The sequence below is a fragment of the Eublepharis macularius genome, chromosome 4 (assembly GCF_028583425.1).
Source record: "Eublepharis macularius isolate TG4126 chromosome 4, MPM_Emac_v1.0, whole genome shotgun sequence".
Lineage (NCBI taxonomy): Eukaryota > Metazoa > Chordata > Lepidosauria > Squamata > Eublepharidae > Eublepharis > Eublepharis macularius.
In genome coordinates this window covers 158460224-158482723 of record NC_072793.1, presented here as the reverse complement: position 1 = coordinate 158482723, position 22500 = coordinate 158460224, and the positions used below count along the sequence as shown (strand labels likewise).

General features: G+C 43.2%; 2 protein-coding genes across 8 annotated transcripts in view; both read right to left on the bottom strand.

Annotated features, from left to right (window-relative positions):
* Positions 1-16429, bottom strand: part of LOC129328158 (C-type lectin domain family 2 member D-like) — a 45694-nt gene extending 29265 nt beyond the window's left edge. For 4 of the 7 annotated variants that reach the window (XR_008596859.1, XR_008596858.1, XM_054976990.1 and 1 more), the window contains exons 1-4: positions 16243-16429; positions 8455-8566; positions 2126-2173; positions 488-568 (exon numbers count right to left, since the gene is read on the bottom strand). Coding sequence is in view for 5 of the 7 variants with exons in the window: in XM_054976990.1 (XP_054832965.1) it covers positions 488-568; positions 2126-2144 (100 nt within the window). In the remaining 2 variants the exon portion in view is untranslated. The remainder of the gene's footprint in view (positions 1-487; positions 569-2125; positions 2174-8454; positions 8567-16242) is intronic. The other 3 variants (XM_054976993.1, XM_054976991.1, XM_054976992.1) reach the window with 3 other exon arrangements.
* Positions 16430-20608: 4179 nt separating this feature from the next.
* LOC129327719 (killer cell lectin-like receptor subfamily B member 1B allele C) overlaps positions 20609-22500 on the bottom strand; it is a 30535-nt gene continuing 28643 nt past the window's right edge. The window contains exon 6 of the mRNA XM_054976473.1: positions 20609-20729. Within this exon, the coding sequence (XP_054832448.1) occupies positions 20609-20729 (121 nt within the window). The remainder of the gene's footprint in view (positions 20730-22500) is intronic.

Below are 22500 nucleotides of genomic sequence, written 5' to 3'. Positions count from 1 at the left end.
ATGGAGGCAGGGGGAACAACACTTTAAAACACAGTCCAAGGCAGGGGACAGGCACGGTCCGTGGCAGATGGCAGTGCAGGCACGGGGCACACTTGTAACACAGTCCAAACACGCACTGGGAAGTCCAGATATAGGTCAGGGCAGGGCTGCCCAGAAAAAGAGTCGTTTTGTGCAGTTAACCAAACATGGAGTCAGTAAACTACACAGTCTATAGTGGCAGCAAGGTAATTGACACGCAGGCAGGAAACTGACACGTGTACCAGAACACACACGTGCAAAGCAATCTTTGGTGTAGCAGTAAAACAGCAACGCAGGAAACTTTAACACAGTTCATGGCGGGCTTTAAAGCAGGGGAGGGGGCCTACTTGGCAACACCAATGGCTCTAAGCACGGCTCCGATAGCCCATGATGTAATTCTATTCCTTAAATTAAGTGGGTGTGGCATTTTTGGAGGAAGGTAAAGGCAACAAAAAATCATTATTTTTACCCCCATGTTCTGATTGCCCGGCTCCAGTTGTCTCTGCATGCTGGACCATCAGTTCTGAGTCTACATTTTCTCTTGATTTCTCTGTCCAAAAGTAAAAATGGCTGAGAATTATTATGCCTAGCCCAGATCCTGAAGTTTATTTTAATTTTTTTATTTATTTAAATTTTTCAAATAAGCAATAAATAGAAAAGTATAAAGAAACAAGAAGAGAAAAAGAAGAAATTTGGGGTGGGGGGAGAAGAAAGATAAATGTATCCATAATAGTCTGCTTACAATACTCAGTATATCATTAAACATTCTTAGTAACTAAATTATACTATTAATAGTGAGACATTTAAGTCCTTTTACATTCTTGGCAAGTTCAAATCTTTATGCTTATTTTTAATCCAATTGTAAAACGGTATCCAGGGTCCAGCAACCAGATCTTAAAGTGTAAAGTGTGCACCGCCATGCAATATGACCTACAGACATTTCTTCAGGATGGAGGGTGCTGTTGCCATCAACTCTCCATCTGGGTCAGACTTTCTCTTTCCCCTTTCATCTTAGCTCTGTGACCAGCTCATCTCTGCCATTTGTATGGGGCCTATGACACACCGTTAGCCCATTTTCAGTACAAAAAGAGAGAACTATGAGAACGGAGGGAATATCAGGCAAGCCCCATGGGAAACACAACTCTTTTTCAGGAGGATACTGTTAGAGGCAGAATTTTCCTTTGGAGCCTCTCAAGCACGGAGGCTGTGATTCTGCGTCACTTGAAGATCTGTGACCAACCAATGGGGAAGTTAGCTTTGAAGCTGGCCCTGGAAGCCCTGGGCCTTAGTTACCACAGCAGATGGGGCAGCAAAGGATACTATCACAAGCAGGAGATGATTTTTTTCTTTTTATTACTGATGTTTACCTGGGCACTTAGCAGAATTGCTAAGTAGGGCAGAATGTATATTGTGTTTTGGAGAGGTGTCAATGGATATGAGATGTCCAGGGAACACGTTAGCTCCTTTCTGATGATCAAGTTACAGTGTCTCTACGTGAGACATCTGACATGTGAAGAACACGTATTAGGAGATGCAATGTTAGCTGGGAAGGGTAGTTTCAAAAGACAGAGCTGGTGGCGGGGCAAAGGTTTTGCTATAGACTGGAGCTGTGTGAAGGGGCTGTGACATGCCAGAAGGGAAACTTCAGCCCATTAAAGCCTCTCCAGGTCCAAGCCAGACTCTGGAAGGCAGTTCCAGCCCAATTCCATTCCTCACTGCCCTCTGGTTGCTCTCCCATACAGTTTTGGACTGGAAAGTGAAATTGACAGTGCCTTTAGGGAGGCGAAGATTAAATTAACAAACCCTCTGAGGAATGATCTATGCCTGCTCTGTTTTTAAAACTACGCTTCCAGGCTAACACTGCATCTCCCTACACTTAACGAACACACACCGAGGCATCTTGTGCCGAGAGACTCTGAATCTGTCCTGATCTCATACCGAACGGAGTTTGATTTATACGGAACTAAGTCATCAAATGTATTTAATTTTGCTGTCCACTAAAACTTTCTGGAATAGGAACAGTTGATTCCAGGAATATACAGAGCCAATGAGTAGTTACCCTTCAGGATCCCCCCCACAACACACAAATATGCTTCTCTCCACTGACCTGGGCCGTCTTCTGCCATTCTCTGACCAGAGAGCAACAGGCCTCAACCTGTATAGAAACAAAGAAAGTCCATATTACTTATCACATGCAAAAAATCCCTGTGAATTCTTATTGTAGAGAAGAGGCTGTTCTCTTAGACCATAGTAAGATCATAATTCACTTTATTGGAGCATGATAGTGCCTTCTGCTGACTCAGACCATCTATTTATCACCAGAGCTCTTTCACATCACCCAATACCTGATTCCTTTAACTGGAAAGGCCAGGGACTGAACCTGGACGCTTCTGCATGCCAAGGAGTTGCTCCGCTCCCGAGTCGTGGTCCCCTCCCTCCTTGTGTACATTTCAAAAGCAGTCCCACAGAAAAGAGAAAAAAAGGAAAGCCATGGTATGTATGCCAAAGTGCTTGCATGCCTACGGGTTCTTTAAATCATAGCCTTTGTGCATTAATGCCAACTAAGTGAATACTTTTTCATGTGCCTTTACAGAGCACATTCTCACACTGCCTCCATCACTGAGGGTATGGCAGAGGAGTCATTATCTCTCGAACCATGCTTCTCTTGTTCGACAAACAGTCTTCTTTTGTGTGCCTGCAGAAAATTTAGGCTTGGTCTACATAATCTGAATGATCTTCCAAGCGGCTTTTGTGGTAGAAGCAGCTGTTGAACTGAAGTTAGAAAACGATTTCACTTTCAAATGAGTAGGTGGAAAATGCAAAACTCCCAAATGAAGAATGTTTATGTCTTTTCCTATTAAGTTGCTTTCTGTCTGGCCACATCCATGCCCTGTGGGACCTATTACAGTTCCACAGGGCGTGTAAGATGGAGATGTTCCACAAGGCTTATGGCTGAGGTCAGCAACTGTTGCCACCACATCAAGCATAAGGCAGCTTCTGTCCCCTTATGGAGGACAGAAATATTTATTTCCTACTATTTTAATGGGTTTCACCCTGACTGATTGACTTGTTATAATTGTTAGTGCATTAAATTATGTATATTTCCTCCATTCCTAAAAGAGGTGATCAATGGAGTTTTAAAGGACCAGCGGATTCCAGATACCTGGAATGAAGCGAATATATCATTGATCCCCAAAGAGGGCCAAGACTTGACTAATGTGAAAAACTACAGACCTATATCGCTACTTAACAATGACTATAAAATCTTTGCGAAGATACTGGCGGAGAGACTGAAGGGGTGGCTTACGGAAGTTATTGAGGAGGAACAAGCAGGCTTCTTGCCAGACAGACAAATCAGAGACAATTTAAGGACAGTGATCAATGCTATTGAATATTATGACAAGCGTTGTGACAAAGAGGTTGGTTTCTTCTTTGTTGATGCTGAAAAGGCGTTTGATAATTTAAACTGGGACTTTATGTTTGCCACTATGGAAAAGCTACAATTGGGAGAAAGATTCATTAGAGCAATTAAGGAAATTTACAGAGACCAGACTGCAGCAATTGTGGTGAATGATGAAGCGACTAAGAAATTGATTATAAGTAAAGGAACAAGACAAGGTTGCCCGTTGTCTCCACTGCTGTTCATTTTGGTATTGGAGATCCTGATGATACAAATACGACAAGATGAAAAAATTCGAGGAATTAAAATAAAGGACTATTCATATAAGGTCAGAGCATTTGCGGATGATATAATGTTAATTGTAGAAGACCCATTGGAGAACATGCCAAAAGTGATAGATAAGATTAAGGAGTTCGGAGACTTGGCAGGTTTTTATATTAATAAAAAGAAGTCAAAGATACTATGCAAAAATATGACTAAGCAGAAACAACAATTGTTAACGGAAATAACGGATTGTGAAGTAACAAGTAAGGTGAAATATTTGGGAATCGAACTGACTGCTAAGAATATAGACTTATTTAAAAACAACTATGAAAAACTATGGACTCAGATAGAGAGAGATTTGATTAAATGGAACAGACTAAATTTGTCATGGTTGGGAAGGATTGCAGCAGTTAAGATGAATGTGTTACCAAGAGTAATGTTTTTGCTACAGACAATACCAATCATCAGTGACTCTAAGCAATTTGAGAAATGGCAGAGGAAAATTTCAGACTTTGTATGGGCAGGCAAGAAGCCTCGAGTGAAAATGAAAGTTTTACAAGATGCAAAGGAAAGAGGCGGAATGCAACTGCCCGATCTAAGACTTTACCATGACGCAATTTGCTTGGTGTGGTTGAAGGAGTGGATGACGCTAAAGAATAAGAAATTACTAGCCCTAGAGGGATATAAAAAAATATTTGGATGGCACGCATACTTATGGCATGACAAAGTAAAGGCGAACTCGATGTTCCTGCATCACTATATACGGAGAAGTTTATATATAATCTGGAAGAAGTATAGAATCTATCTGGAAGAAGGAACCCCTTTGTGGGTAGTTCCATATGAGGTGATAGATCCGAGAGCTGTTGATAATGAGCAACAATGTCTAACTTATAAAGAAATAACTAGAACTGAAGAATCTAAACTCAGAATAAAGACTCAGGAGGAACTATCACCTTATTATGATTGGTTCCAGTATAGACAGATTAGAGATTTATACAACTTGGACTCTGTAAAGGGAGGTATACGAACAGAAAACTCGGAACTAGAGCAGACCCTTCTTAAAGAGGATAAGAAAAGAATATCTAAGGTATACCAAGCACTGCTGAAATGGTATACTGAGGATGAAATAGTTAAAGGACAAATGGTGAAATGGGCCATAAACTTCAACAAAGAAATAACAATGGAGGCATGGGAATACTTGTGGAAGACTACAATGAAGACAACGACATGCACTAGTATTAAAGAGAACATTTACAAAATGATTTACCGTTGGTACATGACACCAAAGAAGATTGCGCTAGGGAATTCGAACACTTCTAATAAATGCTGGAAATGCAGGAAGCATGAGGGCTCCCTCTACCACATGTGGTGGACGTGTGAGGTAGCTAGGCAGTACTGGGGGGAAATAATAAGAGAAATGAGTGAGATTTTACAATTTCAAATCAATAAGAACCCAGAACTCCTGCTACTAAACTTGGGAATGGAGGGAATTCCAGCCCATCATAGGACGTTGATATTTTACATGACGGCAGCAGCTAGACTTTTGTATGCGCAAAAATGGAAAATACAAGAAGTGCCAACCATTGAAGATTGGATCCACAAATTGCTGTATATGGCAGAAATGGACAAAATGACAAGAAAATTGAGAAACCTGGACTCAGGACAGTTTAACACAGACTGGGAGAAGCTGAAACAATATTTGGAGAAGAAATGGGAGGTGGGAGGAGAACTGTGGCAGTTTGAGAACTACTGAAGTACAATAAAATGTAGAGGGGGGTGACTTTACCGGGGAGGAGAAGAGGTAAAAGAGAATCTCTAAGCAGTTATGATATTAGATTGATATATATAGAATAATAAATAGAATATTGATAGAAAATAATTAATCATAAGGGTTAATTATAAGGATTGATTAACTAATAATATTTTCTTTTTGATTCCGTACAGTGTACCAAACTGAATATGTTTATTTGAAGTTGTATATGAGTCAAATTGATTGATATCATATATAGATTTATGACTGAAGGGGAATAGAAATACTAATGTAAACAAATATAACTAAAATAGAAAGAAGAAGATAGAATGAATAACATATAGAGTACAAGTTAAACTGGCTGATTTATATGAATGTATGGTTTACATAGTTTATGATATATAGAAATATTTGAAAGTGAAATAATGAAAAATGGGATAAATTGTTTATCCATTATGGAAAAAGGGACTCATAGTCAGGGTACAGAGTATTAAAAATAGTTAAAGGAGTATTGCTTAGAATAAAGGGAGAATATATATTTGTTAGATAGAGGAATATATAAAGAGTAAGGGAAAAGGGATAAAGGGTTGGAAAACTGTTGGAAGTCAACAAAATGGGGGGGGGAAAGGGAGGGGGTTAGAAATTGGGGAATGGGAATATTGACTGTAATGTGTAAACATTTGATCCTAACCCAATAAAAAAAATTTTCAAAAAAAAAAAATTATGTATATTTCCTTAAAATTGTATTAGAAATGTTGTACAGCTCCCTGAGGCCAATTAAGGGAGAGGGTGGTTTAGAAATCTAATTAAATAAATAAATAGTTTATGAGCAGGATTTGGCAAGAAACGCAGTTGCATCAGTACTGGATATCATATATAGAAGTTCTATAGTTCTTTTTCTCCTGTTGAGGCAATTTATTTTTACAATATATAGCTTCCAGAATCAGGCTTTTAAGTTTGAATGCAGACCAGAAATGGTCCTTTGTTTATTATGCTTTCTTTGCTTTATCTTTGAATATTGTTGTGCAGTCTATGATGACCGAGGAAGACAATTGTCCAAACATGTTTGTCTTTTCCCCTATCTTTTGGGAATAAAGGGGTATTGTGTACTTATCTGTAGATGTATACTATTTTTACTATTCCTGTTTTTGAACTAGATATGTCCAGGGGCGGCGCAAGGGTTTGCCACGGTCGCGGCCGGCCGGCCCGTGATGACGCGTGACGTCATCATGGGAGCACATGCGCTGCCGCCGGCCCGATTGCTGCAGCGGGTGGCCTCCAAGCTCTCCCGCTTGGTTGCCTGCGCCGCCGCAGATGCCTGCCCGCGGTGGCTGCGCCTGGCCGGGGGCTTGTGCTGGCGGCGGCAGTGGTGCGGGGTGGGAGGGATAGGAGGCTGGTGCTTTGTGGCGCGCACTCCCGCCCGCCGCGCCTCCTCCGGCGCTCCCTCCAGCACCCCGCGCCTGCAGCCACCGCCTACCTGGCCTCAATAGGCACACCGGCCCTGGATATGTCTCCTACAGAAGAAAATTCTGTTAGTTCAGGAATAGATTTTAAGTGTTTTACATTTACAGTTTTGCAGTTTTTTAGTCATATAGGTATTATTTCAATACAATTCTTTATCTTTTGGTCTTGATTTTGGTTGTGGTTGCTTCCCTTTTTTACTTGCTTGTTCACAGCAATTGCCCCTTCCCCTCCCTCTGTAGGAATTTTTCCTTCTAAGATGACCCAGGCACACTTTGTAGTTGAGACATTATTGTGTGGAAGACAGGCACTAATCGAAGAGGTGCCGATATGGGCAACTGGCCATGTCCTACAATTTTTCAATTCCATTACCTTTACTCAGGGCTTTTTTTCAGCGGGAACGTGGTGGAACGGAGTTCCGGAACCTCTTGAAAATAGTCACATGGCTGGTGGCCCCGCCCCCTGATCTCCAGACAGAGGGGAGTTGAGATTGCCCTCCGTGCTGCTAAGCGGCGCGGAGGGCAATCTAAACTCCCCTTTGTCTGGAGATCAGGGGGCGGGGCCACCAGCCACGTGACCATTTTCTCCGAGGGCAACCCACTGAGTTCCACCACCTCTTTTCCCAGAAAAAAAGCCCTGCCTTTACTAATTAGAGTTAGCAAGGATACCACAAAAATAAAATGCTGACATTTCAAATTTTCCACACTAGGCTTAACTCTGAGTAAGGATGCCATCTCCCCCAGGGGGTGGGAGATCCAGCCCCAGAGGGTGCCGCCTAACAGCACCCTAGCAGCTGGCAGAATTCTTTTAAGCCATTGTTGACGCACTCCCTTGCCCCCAGTCTCCCACTGGTTGCCAGGCCAGGCCTGGCAACTCTAACTCTGAAGAATTGAATCCGAAAAATGTGTAGGTGGGGAGAAATAAACAAAAGAATCATACAGCGCTGAGCAAGATTCTTCTTTCCCTTTCTTTTAAAGTTCAGTATTATCCTATGCAAAGCTATTATCCTATGCAAAGCTAAACTAATTAGTTCCAACCTGTTGCTTCCAGCTCGCTCAGCAATTTTAAAATTTTAAAAACAGCTGTTTAAACTCAGCAGTTTGGAGCAAGATCATTCAATTTTCTACTGTAGATGAAAAGGCTGCTTTAGTGCTAACTGGAAAATATGGTGAAGTGCGATAAAGATGTAGGCAGGAAGACAGTTAAGTGTGGTAACATTTATCACTGGGAACCTTTTAATGTTGGTAAAACACTGATAATCAGAAAATGGTAGATTATCCCTCCATCTATTAGCCTATTTTTAAATACTTTACCACTTATAAAAGTGTTAATATACTCAGGGGACAAAATGCACCTAAGCATACCTGTTCTCATTACGCATGAAAAGCAAAGCGGTATGTTTACATATCATATCAGCTATCACGTAAACTGCTAGATTCTGGACCAGTGCCTTGAAGCTCAGGTCAAGTGACTAGGCAGAACAAGCTGAAGCGGATTCCTGACAAGGCGGAGCCCATGTTGGTCAGGAAGGCTGATTTTCATGATTTTGTGAATTTCTTACCATGAAGGGAACAGCCGCCTCCCTTCCTCCTAATTGACTGGGACATTCAATTAACCATACAACAGGGTAAGGATAACAGAAATTTGAAGAGAAGGAGAAATCTGATACAGGGCTGTAAAACAAATGGGGAAACAAAGTATAAGCAGATTGATATGACATATCTCTCAGAAATATTTACTAACAGCACAACCCTATTACCTGTGTAAGACAGCGCTCCTGAATAATTTGGCTTTAAAGAGTTTGCCAAAAGCCAGGATAGTGGGAGCTTTCCTGAAGTTAGAACTCATACAGCTCCACAATATTTTTACTATGGCTTGTAACTCCTGATTTACAGGCACAAAAAGCCTTTTTTCAACCCTGAAGAGATTGGTTAACTCATATTCCCTCTTCTAAATATTACTCATGGATTAGTGAGTCAGCATGTGATTATTTCTCAAAAGCCCTGACCTCTCTTGCTGACTCATTGGCTGTACACAAGGATGGGTGATTATTATAAACTATTAAGCCACAGCTTATTAGGAGGTCTCTCAGATGGAACACAGAGCTACCACTATCTTTTTGCTAGACAGTCAGAGGCATGCCCCTTTCTTTCTTTCTCTTTCTCTCTCTCTCTCTGGCCCTTCCATGCTCTAGAACACTGGCTCTACCTCTTCTAATCATGTGACTTCTTACCACATGGGTAGTTCGGTGGGGTCCAGGCGTGTTGTTGTCTAAAGTCCTGAGCCTGTCAAGACTAAGGACCATTGCTATAGACTTACTAGGAAGTCAGTTCTACTAAATGAATGGGATTTACTTCTGAGTAAATGGCATTCGATTGGTGAGTATATGGGCCTGTGTTACAGGCTGTGTATCATGTACATATTGCAGCAGCAAAAACTCCCTCTGTGTGGAAAGAGTGGGGGGGGGGTGACAGTTGTGTACTGGAGAAAAATGTAACAACTTAATGGAGCATTATTTGCGTAGATGCTATGAAAAGCTTTAGCAGCCCATTGCTACACATTAAAACACTTAAGTCACCGTAGTTACTGTTTGACCTCTGTGTTGATAACATTACTAATGTTAGTAACTGTTGTTATAAAATATACAACTGAAAATAAGCACAATAAATGTTCGTTTACCGCTTTTTTTTTGGCAATTCAATCTTGAATGTACCCAAGAACAGTCGTTAACCTTTACTTTGAATCCCATCCTCCCCCATCCCTGCCAATAACAATCTGAACTGGTTCCCTGGAGTCTGTTTCCCAACTAGCAATAATTGTCTTACAACCAGCCTGCTTGTGTAAGGCGCTATAAGCTTCCAAAGCTTCTGAAAGCAACAGGGCTTGAGAGATTAAAATGTACAAAATGACTGTTGGGACTTAGGAATGGCAACTGGACCATCTTTCCCTGAGGTCTGAAATAAAGAGTGTTTGAACTGAACAACATTGTCTGAGGAGCTCAGTGGATTGAGACATGGCTGGTGTGAGAGAAATATTTTATATGTGATGTTTATAAGTGATGTCACTAGAAGGATCATATCATCCCAAATTTGTCCATCTCTTTCTGATAGAAAAACAAGTATGTCTAGAGTTAGTTAACTGTCAATTATGCAACCAATCTAGACTTAAGCAGGGAATAATGGCTATTATGAGTAGAGCAGAGCTAACATGATAAAAAGTTCTCATTTCCCCCTCCTATAGCGCCCCCCAAAATACTGCCTTTGGGGTTCAAGGGAACCCCAGACACAGTACTGGACTCAATGAGAGCTGTACCAGGCGAGGGAATTAGATAAACCCCCCTTCAAGATATTGTACGTTTCCTTCCTCTGTGGAGACTGCATCTTGGTTTATATGACTTGGGGCGCAAATTAGTGGCTGCATCAGAACGTCCTGAGGTTTTTCTTTGTGTTGCACCTTGTAATGTGCTTTCCGTTTCTTTTAGCCTTAAGATAATCACTGTTATCCTTGTAGTTTACAGTTACACCTAATAAACTGTCAGAGAGTGTGAGGAAAACCTGTAAGGGAAAGGATGGATTGACTAGTGCCGTTGTGGAAGACTGAGTCATCACGGAATCAAAAGCATGGCTACAATAATAACATTCGATTTATATACTGCCCTTCAGGACAAACTTAATGCCCACTCAGAGCAGTTTACAACGTTATAAAGTATGTTATTATTATCCCCACAATAAATCACCCTGTGAAGTAGGTGGGGCTGGGAGAGCTCCTAGAAGCTGTGACTGACCCAAGGTCAGCCAGCTGGCCTCAAGTGGAGGACTGGGGAATCAAACATGGTTCTCCAGATTAGAGTCCTGCACTCTTAAGTTAACCACTATACCAAACTGGCTCTCCAGAAGGTGATACAAGAGAAATCTTTGCTCCACCCAGCTTTTCCCAAGGCCCCTGTGAAAGAAACCACCTGCAATCTGGACAAGAAAGAAAGCCCAACAATAATTTTTGTTTCACTTTCATCCTCTCAAACAGAAAGAAGAGGGAATTCCATATATGTGTAATAATTACCGAATGTATCTGTTTTTCTTTTCATCACAGGCTTTACTCATCAGAAAATAAAGCTAGGTATTTCAAAAACTGGCCACCAACTTCAGAATGGTACTGGGACTTGCAGTGTCAAAAATGAAGGGAATTGGAATGTCCTGTCCCAACTTATTTCCAGAAAACTTTCTGCTATTTCGACTGGAAGAGATGGTTTACTCACAAGAATCTAGGAAGGTGGAGGCAACATAGACAGGAAAGGTGAAGAATATCCCCTCCTTTACAAAACAAACTTCTCTGAGCTACACTTCAAAAACACCCATCCTTTCTCTGTAACCATGCACCTCCTTAATCCACATTTGTCCCCGCAAGCACAACCTCAGCTACACGGAGGAAGAAGAAATAACATTACTAATTCTGTAGCAGCTGGCAATTAGGAGAAAACACTTGATAGCTGCCTAGCAACTGCTGATGTGTTCTGCCATTGCTTCCACATTAGGGCAGAATGGCATATTCCCAGAAACAGGGCCCCCTCATGATAGCCCCTTCTCAAATTCCCCTCCTCCTCCTGTGTAATGCAATAAAGATTGTCCTCTCATATCTATTTCTTTTTCTCGTGCCTTGTGTGTGTTCCCATGTCACGTAACATAAAGAATTCAGGAAATGGGGTTTTACTCCAGGTGTCATAGGACTGCCAATTCTAAGAGCAACACCTTAATGCTCTTAATCTATAGCTCTTTGAGCTTCTGGGTTGCATCTCTCCTGTCCATGGTAATTTAGTGAAGTGCAGTTAGCCCTAAGGTGATCCTTCCCAATGAATTATTAAAGCCACCAGTATGTGGAAAAGAAGAGGGCTAACATTTGAGATGCCCCCCGCCCCAACATCTCTATAGACCCTGTGATCTGCAAGCTCCTAAAAGGTGTTGCTGTATTTGGTGGAGCTTTGTTTATAGTGTGTGTGAGTATTATGTGCCATCAAATAACTTCTGACTTATGGCAACTCTATGACTGAAAGACCTCCAGTATGTCCTATTATTAACATCCTTGCTCAGGTCTTGCAAACTGAAGGCTGTGACTTCTTTTACTGAGTCAAGCCATTGCATTTTGGGACTTCCTCTTTTTCTACTGCCTTCCATTTTTCCAAGCATTATTGTTTTTCCCAGTGAGTCATCTTTTCATGATGTCACCAGTGTGTGATAACTTCACTTTCATCATTTTAGCTTCCAGGGAGAATTCAGGCTTGATTTGATCTAGAACCCACTTATTTATCTTTCCAGCCACCCATGGTAACTGTAAAACTCTCCTCCAGCATCAATGGATTCCTGTATCTCAGCAAGTGTGTGTCAATTAGAAAGTGAGATCAATTTTCATGGTAAACCGCTTCGAAGGCCAAACTGACTTAAAAGTGCTGTATATATGCATCATATAAATAGTACCAATCAATGCGGCAGTGATACACTAGTGTTCTTACAGGGGAACATAAAAAGCTGCCTTGTATTAGGTTAGACCAGTTGCTTCAACTAGCTCAGTACTGCCTGCTTGGACCAGTTCTGCAGGCAGGAATTATTCCCAGCACCTACTGCCCAAGCTCCTTTTAGGTCACCATTTATAGAACATGGGACATTCTGCATGTAAAACCTCTTAATTATGGCTCCTCCCCTAAAGCCCTTTAACACCTTAAGTACAATAACCTTTTAGTATATCCTGAACATGTGATTTTGTAGCTTTAAACATTCTGCTCAGAGCATCTGCCAAGGCTCTTCTCTGTGTCCTCCCATGTCCAGAAGTGAAGTTCTTGGTTGTTGGAGAAGGGGTCTTTTTTGAAGTGGCCCTTCATCTATGGTTTACTCACATTCTAGTGATGCCTGAACTTATTTTCAGAAATTGAGATAATTATTTTTACTTACCAGTTGGGTTATTATTTATTTAGTTAGGTTTTATCGTATTTGTAATCCTCCTTGAGCTTCATTATAGTCTACCTTTCTCACTGAAGCTGGATTATAAATATGATAAGAAGGAACTATTCAGTCAATCAAGAAAAGAATGACCAAAAAATGATTTACAAAATTTGAATTTAACCACAAGGATTCCAAGTAAAACAGAATGTATTGGGGCTGTGCATATTACAGGCTATTCAGTTAATCAGCTAGTGGAATATTTTATTAAGTTGTTTGGCTGATATTGTGAAGGCTTTTCTCTCCTCCCTGCCCTCCATAAAAATAAAATATTTTGCTTTATTGGTTTTAGCAGTTGGAGGATTTTCCTGCTACTAGGGAGCTGAGAGATTTTACCTCCTTTCATCCCCTGGGAAGGTCAAAGAAGCATTTCCTGAAGCCTACAGAAAGAATCCTCTCTCTCCTTTTAGACTTCCAAATCTCTATTCCTCCATCACCACCTGGCATAAAGTCTTAAGGGGCCAGTCAGTCCTTTGTCTGCAGCCAGGGCCAGTATCTGCATCACAAAAGGTCTTGCAGGTGTAGCTGGAGAGCAATAGACTTGCCCTCCCCATTCTTGCCTGTTCTCAGCTAAGAGAAACTTTTAAAATTAGCAGCAAGGATTTTGAAACAGTCCAAATCTCCAAAGTAAAAAGCAATTCTCCACACCCAGCAACAATTCAAATAAGGCAGGCCAAAAAAAAATCCATGAAGGCAAGTAAGAAGGTCATTACACAGCTGATTGTTTACAGGTGCAACTCTGTTTTGATAACTGTATCCAGGTGACTGCTCTCTCCCCTGCCTTGTAATGTAATTATATACTGTTTCAGATGTAGTTCCTTTTAAACTTTGCCATGGCTGTGATGGAACATATAGAAGGGTGCATATATATATATGCCACAGATCCAGTCCCAGCTTGGGTATCAAGAAGTTCTTCTTCCAGGAAACAACCTGCCCACATACTTATCATTGCTCAGCCCTGCCTCAAGCCTGCACGTGACAAGATGAAAGCCTTGGTGGGCTAGATAACAACTGGCACCAGCTACATCGTCTGCAAAACATTTTGCTATAGGCAGTAAAGTGAAACGCCTCTACAAAGAAGCCTTTAGGCCTCTAACTATGCATAGAATTTATCAGCTGTTGAAAACACCCATTCAGGCAGGGAAAAACTTCCCCCACATCTTGTGATTTTAATACCCGATAGATTTCTGAGCTGCATTCCCTGGCTATCGCTTCCATTCAACTCAGGGAAATTGTTCTTATAATCAGGGGACCCTCAGGGCTACAAGACATAATATACACAAGACAAACTATATCCTTCTGATGTTACCTTGCATAGAATTTTTAGAATACTACATTCTATTTTTCTGAAGAAACCCTCTACCCTTCATAAGGGTATTATGGTCCATCATCCTTAAAACCCTTTACAGGATACCTGAGTAAAGGGGGAGGGTAATAGGTTTACTACTACCCTATGTGCCTATGCGAAGGAAACTCACCATACAAACAAAGCATCAAGGGAAAGTGATTCTTAAATGTTATGGGGCTGAGTCCTCACAATTGCAAAGCTGCAGCAAGATTTAATTGTAATTATTAATTACATTATTTTTAGTCCACCTTTCTCACTGAGACTCAAGGCAGGTTACACAGTGTAAGTCAATATGATCAACAGCTGGGGCAGTCCATATACAATACAACAGGGGATGGGGTTGCAGATGCTTGAAAACAAGCAGAAATCTGAATACAGAGCTGAAATAAACATAAGCAATTTAACATATATTAAATGATGAGAAAACTTTACCAAAGCATTTCCCTGAATCATTTCTTACAGCACAGCTGTGTTATCTGTGTAAAAAAGCCCTCCTGAATAATTAAGTTTTGCATAGTTTGCAGAAAGGGAGAAGAGTGGGAGCTTTCCTCTTCTCTTCTGGCAGGCCATTCAGTACAGCGGGGGCCACCACAGAGAATGTAGTGTATGGGCAGTTTACCCAATTGCAGAGTGGTACCTGCAGAAGGCGCTGTTCAGATGAGTAAAGCTGCTGTGGTAGGGCACAGAGAAAGAGGCGGTCCAATAGAAATTTTTGTATTTATGATATTTATAGTCCGCCTTTCTCATTGAGACTCAAGGTGGATTACACGGTATGAGATTAGTACAATCAGTAACAAGTACATTTCAATACACCATCAAGGACAGTTCCATAAACAATGCCATAGGGTAAACAGATACAAGTTTAAAAGACATAGTATTAGCAAGAATCCAAAACAAGATAGAAAAAATACTGAAGCAGAACATAACGAATTCTAGGACTAACATTAGACAACATGGAGCACAGATGGTACATAAAGGACTACATATTTAAAGCAGCAGATAATATGTAAGGCAATATAGGGATGAAGTCTATGATCCCTAACTCATTAGCTGAGCACCTGAGACCTCATCCCTACAATACAGCCCTCCCATTCGAGTAAAAAGCCTTTTTGAATAGTTCGGTTTTGCATCGTTTAGGAAAAGCCGGGAGAGTGGGGACTCTTCTGACTTCCTCAGGCAGGTCATTCCACAGGATAGGCGCCACCACAGAGAAAGCCCGTGTACAGGCTGCTGCTGACTTCACCCGTGTGACTTCACCAAGGCCATGAAGGGCTTTGTATGTGACAGCCAAAACACTGAGCTGAGCCTGGTAACTAAGAGGTAGCCACTGGAGCGGCTGCACAAAGGGAGCCATAGCTCCTGAAAATAAAGCGGCATGCTGTACTGACTGGGGTCTCCAAGCTGGCTTTGCGGGAAGACCTACATATACATTGTCTCAAATACATTTGTGATCACTTTGGCGATATGTTTTACCGATTCTGCTAGAACCTCAATTTGTTTTACATTTTCTGCAGCTTTGCTTTAACCCGCTCACCCACCCACTCTCTTGCAAACCCCTTTGCCTTATACCGTGTCATCTTAAGAACAGTTAGCTTCAATGGCCTTAATGAAAATACACCATTCGCTTCAATGGCCTTAACTCGGTTTACAAGCTGCTACTACTGCTGCAAAGATCCAAGGAACGAGCCCGGCTTCCTCTCCGGCAGATCACCTAACAACCCCGAGGCGTAAAGGCACAGCCTCCCCATCTTCGCCGTTCTCTTCCAATCTCGTTGTTTCCACATTCCCGCTAAATGAGAAACCTACAAGCAAGGAAGGCTCCGCAAAGTACGCATTTTAAAATGATAACTCTGTCACCCGCACTACAGTCTCTACGATTTTGCTGCGAAAGCGAGCCGACCTCGGAGCCACGCTGGGACGGACACACGCACACCCGCCACGATCCATTTGGAGGAAAAAATGTTCTGCGCCAAGGCCAGAAATGCTCCCCCAAGCCCCTGACCCCCCCCCTTACCATGCCTCAGTCACGCCGACGCCCAAGACCCTTCCTTCGCAGCACTCAGCGGGCAAACAGGCGAGCCGCTCCAAACACACCTCGTCAACCCCATCGGCCCTCCGTCCTCACTCGTTCTGGTTCTAATTCGCTTTTCTTTCGATTCTGCTGAATAGTTTGCTTGGTGATTAGTAGCTCCGGTTTAGGAAATGCCTGGAAGTTTGGGGAGGGACTTCAGCAGGGTACAATGCCGTAGACTTAGACTCCACCCTCCAATGCAGCCATCTTATCCAGGAGAATTGATCTTTGTTGCCTGGAAATCAAACGTAATTCCAGGAGATCTCCAGCCCCCACCTGGAGGCTGCAACTAAACACAAAGCCCCCCCCCCCCAGTATACAGTCACCAAATGCTAATTATTTTTAGCCACTCCATCTTCTGATTGTTTCTCTTTTGATCCCATTTTGCCTTTTGAGGGTACGTTTTAAAATGTTGCGCACGTACACGGTGTTTATTTCTTTACTAACATGTTTCTCCTGCCTTTCTCGCTGGTCAAGGGCTACCCTGGCTGCTTCCAGCTTGACCGCACCTCGGAGTCGCAGCTAATTTTCTTCAGCCCCCTCCCGCAGGCCTCTAGAAGTTGGGGGGGGGGGCAGCGTGACCGGCTGTTATGAAAATACAAGTCAAATGGATGAACTATGCGATACGCAGCCTGTGATGTAGGGAGGGAGGGTCGGTTGGAATTGCTGAATAACAGGTGGTGGGACAGATTTCTTTCAAGGAAACCTGGTTTCTAGAATTAAAAAAAATCTATCTTAGCTTGACACTGTTAGTTTTAAAATCATGTGATTTTGCAGTTTTTCTTAAATAAATTCAGCCAGATGCACTGGAGTTAAGTATTCTCCAGGGTGGGCCCAACCCAGATAGTACAGCACATCAGGTAATAGAGAGAAAGAAGTAACTTTGCCCTTTCGTTCTTCAGATTATTACTTTTTTAATTGGCTACAGCCCCAAGTAAAATGAAAAGGAACTAATTTTTTCCACATTATGGCTGTTTCAAACAGAGGTTTCAAAACGTATTGTTATGTTACTGTTTCTTGTACATCCTGACTGTACAACATATGTTAGTATTTAGAAGAGAAAGACTTCTCTGTAAATGGACTTCTGTAACCCAAAAATTGGGGTAGTTAACCTCCAGGCAGTGACTAGAAATCTGGAATTACAACAGATCTCCACGCAATAGAGATCAGTTCCCCTGAAGAAAATAGCTACTTTGGAATGTGAATTCTGTGGCACCTGCCCTGCTGAGGTGAGGTCCCTTCCTTCCCAACCACTGCTCTCCTCAGACTCTGTCCCCAAAATCGGCACTGATTTCTGAGTTTGGAGCTGGCAAACCTAACAGCAGCCATGCTGGATTGGACACGTTGCCCACCTAGGCATCTTAATGGCTTTGTTTTTTATGGTTATGTTTTAATGTCTCGTCTTAGTTGTAAGCCACCTCGAGCAGGTCTCTGGAGAGGTGGCATATAAACTTTCTAAATAAAGAGATAGCTCAAGAGCCTGTTTCTTACAGTGAGTAATCAGGTGTTCCTGGAAAACCAAGCCTGGTGGATCTAGAGTAGGGCTGCCAACTAGCCTGGAGAAAAACGTTTTATCCCTTTAACCAAGTGCCAATGAAGGTGAAACTTTTCATGGCATGGAGATAAATAACATCACCTGATAAACTGCATCCCATTATGAAAGAGAGAGGACATTTTTTTCTAAAGACAGTTGGCAACCCTAGAATAGAGTTTGGAGGCCAAAAATTCCCTCTTTTGTGAAATCCTAGGAACCAGTATTCAAAGATTTACGGCCTCCAAACATGGAAAGTCCATTTAGTCACCATAATGAGTAGCCATTGACGAACCTCTCCTTTGTGAATTTGTCTAATCCCTCTTTTAAAGCCAACAAAACTATTGTCCACTGCCACATCTCATGGCAGCGAATTCCACACATTGATTTCCTCTTTACCTGATTTTTTTTTGTCTGTCCTGATTTTACCACCCAGCCAATTCATTTGGTGTCCACAAGGTCTAGTATTATGTGAAAGGGAGAAAATCTTTTACCCATCCAGTCTATAATTTTATGTCCCTTTGCCAATCGTCTTATCTCTAATTTTTAAAAAATGCCTTAGTGCCTATCTTCAAATGAATGTGCTCCCACCATCATTTTGCTTACTCTTTACTGCCCCTTTTCCAGGGCTGCAGTACCCTTTCAGATGCTACAGTAATACCACCTGTCTTGTTTTCAATTCCTTCCCTTATAATCCCCAATACAGAATTTGGTTTCACTGCTGCCATACACCAAGATAGCAATTTCACCAGTCTGTTCACTATGACTTCATTCCTGGACAGTCGTAGCCACCTTTGACCCCATCAATACATGTTGTGTGTGCGTGCGTGCTCGCGCACATGCACGCACACGTGTTTTTGCCCTTGCGGCCGGAGAGCGCGAGGGGGCAGTGCTTCAGGCTCCTCCGCCCAGCAGCCACCCCAATCGGGTCGGGGGCCCACAGTTTGAGGCTGCTCCACCTGGCAGCCACCCTGATCGGGGCGCTGCACTCAGGGAGTGTGAGTGGGCGGCGCTCCAGGCTCCACCGCCTGGCAGCCACCCCGTTTGGGTCACTGCGGGCAGGAGGCACACAGGGGCCGGCGGTTTGAGGCTCCTCCGCCTGGCAGCGACCCCAATCGGGGCACTGGGGGCGGGAGGTGCATGGGGGGGGCAACAGTTCGAGGCTCCTCCATCCAGCAGTCACCCCGATCAAGCTGCTGCAGCACAGAGCGACTCCCCTCCATATCCCCGCTAGGGGCGCACTTCCGCACCTGCTTAGTGGAATCAATGTGAGTCGTTGGAAACCCGCTAACACAATTATGTTATAGGATACTGATGCACTGAAAGGAGTGCAAGAAAAATCACACTGCTCTGTGGGACTCAGCTGATAGGTATGTGTGTAGGAGGCTATGATTTGTGGGAAGGTAACCACCATTGGGGGGCAGGAGCTGCAGTGGGAGAAACCATGGCTACCCAATGCCCAGGGTCCAATAAAAACCCACAGCCAGCCCTGTGGGATGTGATGGCAGTGTAGCTTAAGATAAGTGTTGATATTTGTTTTTATTTATTTATATCATATTTGTATTTTGTCCTTCCCGCGAGCAGCTGCTTAGCCTAATTGTGTTTGGTGGTGGAGAGTGCCTTCAAGTTATAGCTGACTTATGGCAACTCCTTGTGGAGTTTTCATGGGAAGAGACTAACAGGTGGTTTGCCATTGCCTGCCTCTGCAACCCTGGTCTTCATTGGAGGTTTGCCATCTGATTACTATCTAAGGCTGATCCTACTTAGTTTCTGAGATATGATGTGATCAGGCTCACCTGGGCTATCAGTTTAGGGAATATATAAAATATACTAGAGGGTAGTCTTGTACTTTAACTAGTGATGGTATTCCTCTCCCATCACTCCTTCTGAAAGCAAACTTGAGCAGTTCCGCATCTGGCATGACCTTGTTCACTGAGCCCCTTAGCTGTCAACATTCTGCCCTCCCCGCTAAGCAGTTGCTCAGCCTCCCCACGAGCAGTTGCTTAGCCTGTTTCCTAGTTGTTTATTCACCTTCCCTGCAAATCCTTTACAGGCTTTCAGCTTGTCCCTAAGTTTAACATTCAGCAGGAGCAGTTATTGACATCACTTTGGAGCCAGTGTGGTGTAAGAGGTCAGGAAAGCTCCCATTCTCCTGGCTTTCCAGAAACTATGTAAAACCAAATGATTCAAGAGGGTTTTCTCAGGTAGGGGGGGCTGTGCTGTGAGGATTTCAGAGAGATGCATTAGATAGAGACCATAGGATTTACTACTATGTACTATCTGTTGCTGTAAGTATGAGCCTATTGAGTAGTTTCTGCATTGTTTAATAGGTTTAAAATTGCTCATGCTCTGTTTCTGCTCTCTCAGATTTCTGCTTGTTTTCAAATCTTTGAAAATTTGAATGTGTATACCCTATTGCATTGTTTATTGAATGTACCCGCTGTTGATTGTACTGACTTACACTGCGTAATCCACCATGAGTATCAGTGAGAAAGGCAGACATGAATGAATGAATGAATGAATGAATGAATGAATGAATGAATGAATGAATGAATGAATGAGAATCCCCCTCAGCCAATCTCGAGCCATCATTCTCGGTATAACTTACCTGATAGGTTTGTAGTGAGGATCAAATGGAGAAAGAGTAGGCTAAAAAGACAGATCTCTGATGAAATTCTCACAACATGGAGACTCGAAAGCCACCAGTCTGCTGTGTGTCATCCAAAAACTAAACAATATTTTGATTATTTTATAGCATATGGAAATACGTTAAGACACTCAAATGAGTACAGATTTTTTCTGACAAATCCAGTGAAGATCTTGGCTGCATTTTTCATGATTGATCTTATTCCCTTTCAAAGTACCACAGTCGTCCTTCTCAGAGGGCCAGTCTGGATACCTGGAATAAAGGATAAACCATTGTTAATATATGATCAGTTCTGACTGAGAATTCAGCACTGTGGGATTTTGCACAATTAAAGTTCACATGCTAGCAACCTGGAGAAAAAAGTCCTGACCCTTTAACAGAGCCTTCATGAGATGCTATTTACCTCAGAGACATGAAAGCTTCAACTGCCCATTCCACACATCAAACTTCTGTTAAAGGGGCAAAGGAAAGCTAAGGGAGAATGGTTTAGCCCTCTCTCCTCAAACTAAGGATCATAGAATCATAGGGTTGGAAGGGACCTCTAGGGCCATCTAGTCCAACTCCCTGCACAATGCAGGAACTTCAGAACTACCCCCCCCCCCGACTGCCCCCGTGACCCTGTTACTGGAACTGCTCTGTTAATAGGATGGGGAGTTAGCTTAGCAGTCCAGAACTAAAACAGCGCGGATCTAGCCAGCTATACCAAGGTCCATTTTCAGAAATCCCCGTGACAAAGAGGCAGACTACAGATGTTCAATCAATAACGTGTATTTTCTAATTGTGTGACATATGCCTGAAATTACACACACATCCAAGATTACATACAAGATCTAAGAAATACAGAGTATGAAAATTAGAGACCTGAGCAGGAACCCCACGATGACAAGGGCATACTCACAAGCAGTAGGCATGTCAGAGGTGACATGATCCAGCGCCCGCACTGGAATCACGGAGAGACAGCAAGGAAGTGGGATGGGGCTGGCACGCGCGCACCCTCAGGTTTGAGGGGCTAGCTTATATACTTTCAAAGCACCCAGGGGCTGGCGCCCCTGTCAGTGGTTCTCACGACTTAAATCAAAGGGTTTGAGCCCATCGGGACAGCCTTGATTGGACCATGTTTGAAGTCTGATTAATTTATAAATGACACTTTTGGGGAGAGGGGAGGGGAGGAGGAAGGGGAACCGGGCCGTTTGCTCGTTCCCAGGCTCATCCCAGTGCCTTCAAGTCCGGAGTGCAAAGGTTGCTTTGATGTGCGCTTGTTGATTGCCCTGGCTGACTGATGATCAATCTCCATTCTGGATAGGTGTTAAGAAATGCGGAGGAGAGTGGGATTCTCTTGCAGCGTACGTGATCTGCTCGTTCCTTCGCAATGGCTTCCCAAAGCAGGCTGTTCCCCTCGGCTTCTTGGCTGTTGGCTAGGGCTTACCAGCAGATTGTCTGGCAGTGAGGGCAGTCAGCCCACGGGAGGCTCCCGGCAGGAGCTGGCCAGGGAGCGCCTGGCCACCCTCGCAGAAGGTTTCCCCTGGCTGGCATCTGGCTGCTGGCAGCGTAGCTGGAGCCCAGAGTGAGGCAAGCTCTCATGGCAGGCAAGGGAGCAGCGTTTAAGACACAGTCCATGGTTGGCAACAGGGCAGCATCACACAGGAGAGTCCAGATATAAGCTTGAGCAGGGCAGTGCCACGTAAGAGTTTTGAGAGCAATTGTCCAGGAACTGTCAGTCTGTTGCAGCATCAGATATGAAACTGACACGTGTATTAGAGGAACACAGGCACTGCAGTCTTTTAGTGTAGAACTCAGACCCAGTTCGTGGCTGGCCTCTGGAGGGAGGGGGGCTGCTCGGTAACAATTCCCCCCCTCGGGGACCACCCGACTCAGGAGGGTCGGTCCCCGAACATGTCTTCACTGTTGGGCAAGAGTGGCACCTCTGGTGGTTGAGCATCCAGGGGGTGGGGGAGGGAAGGGGGGAGGAAGGGGAGGTGTCATTCGCAAATTTGGTATGGAGAACCACGCAGCCAGATTACAA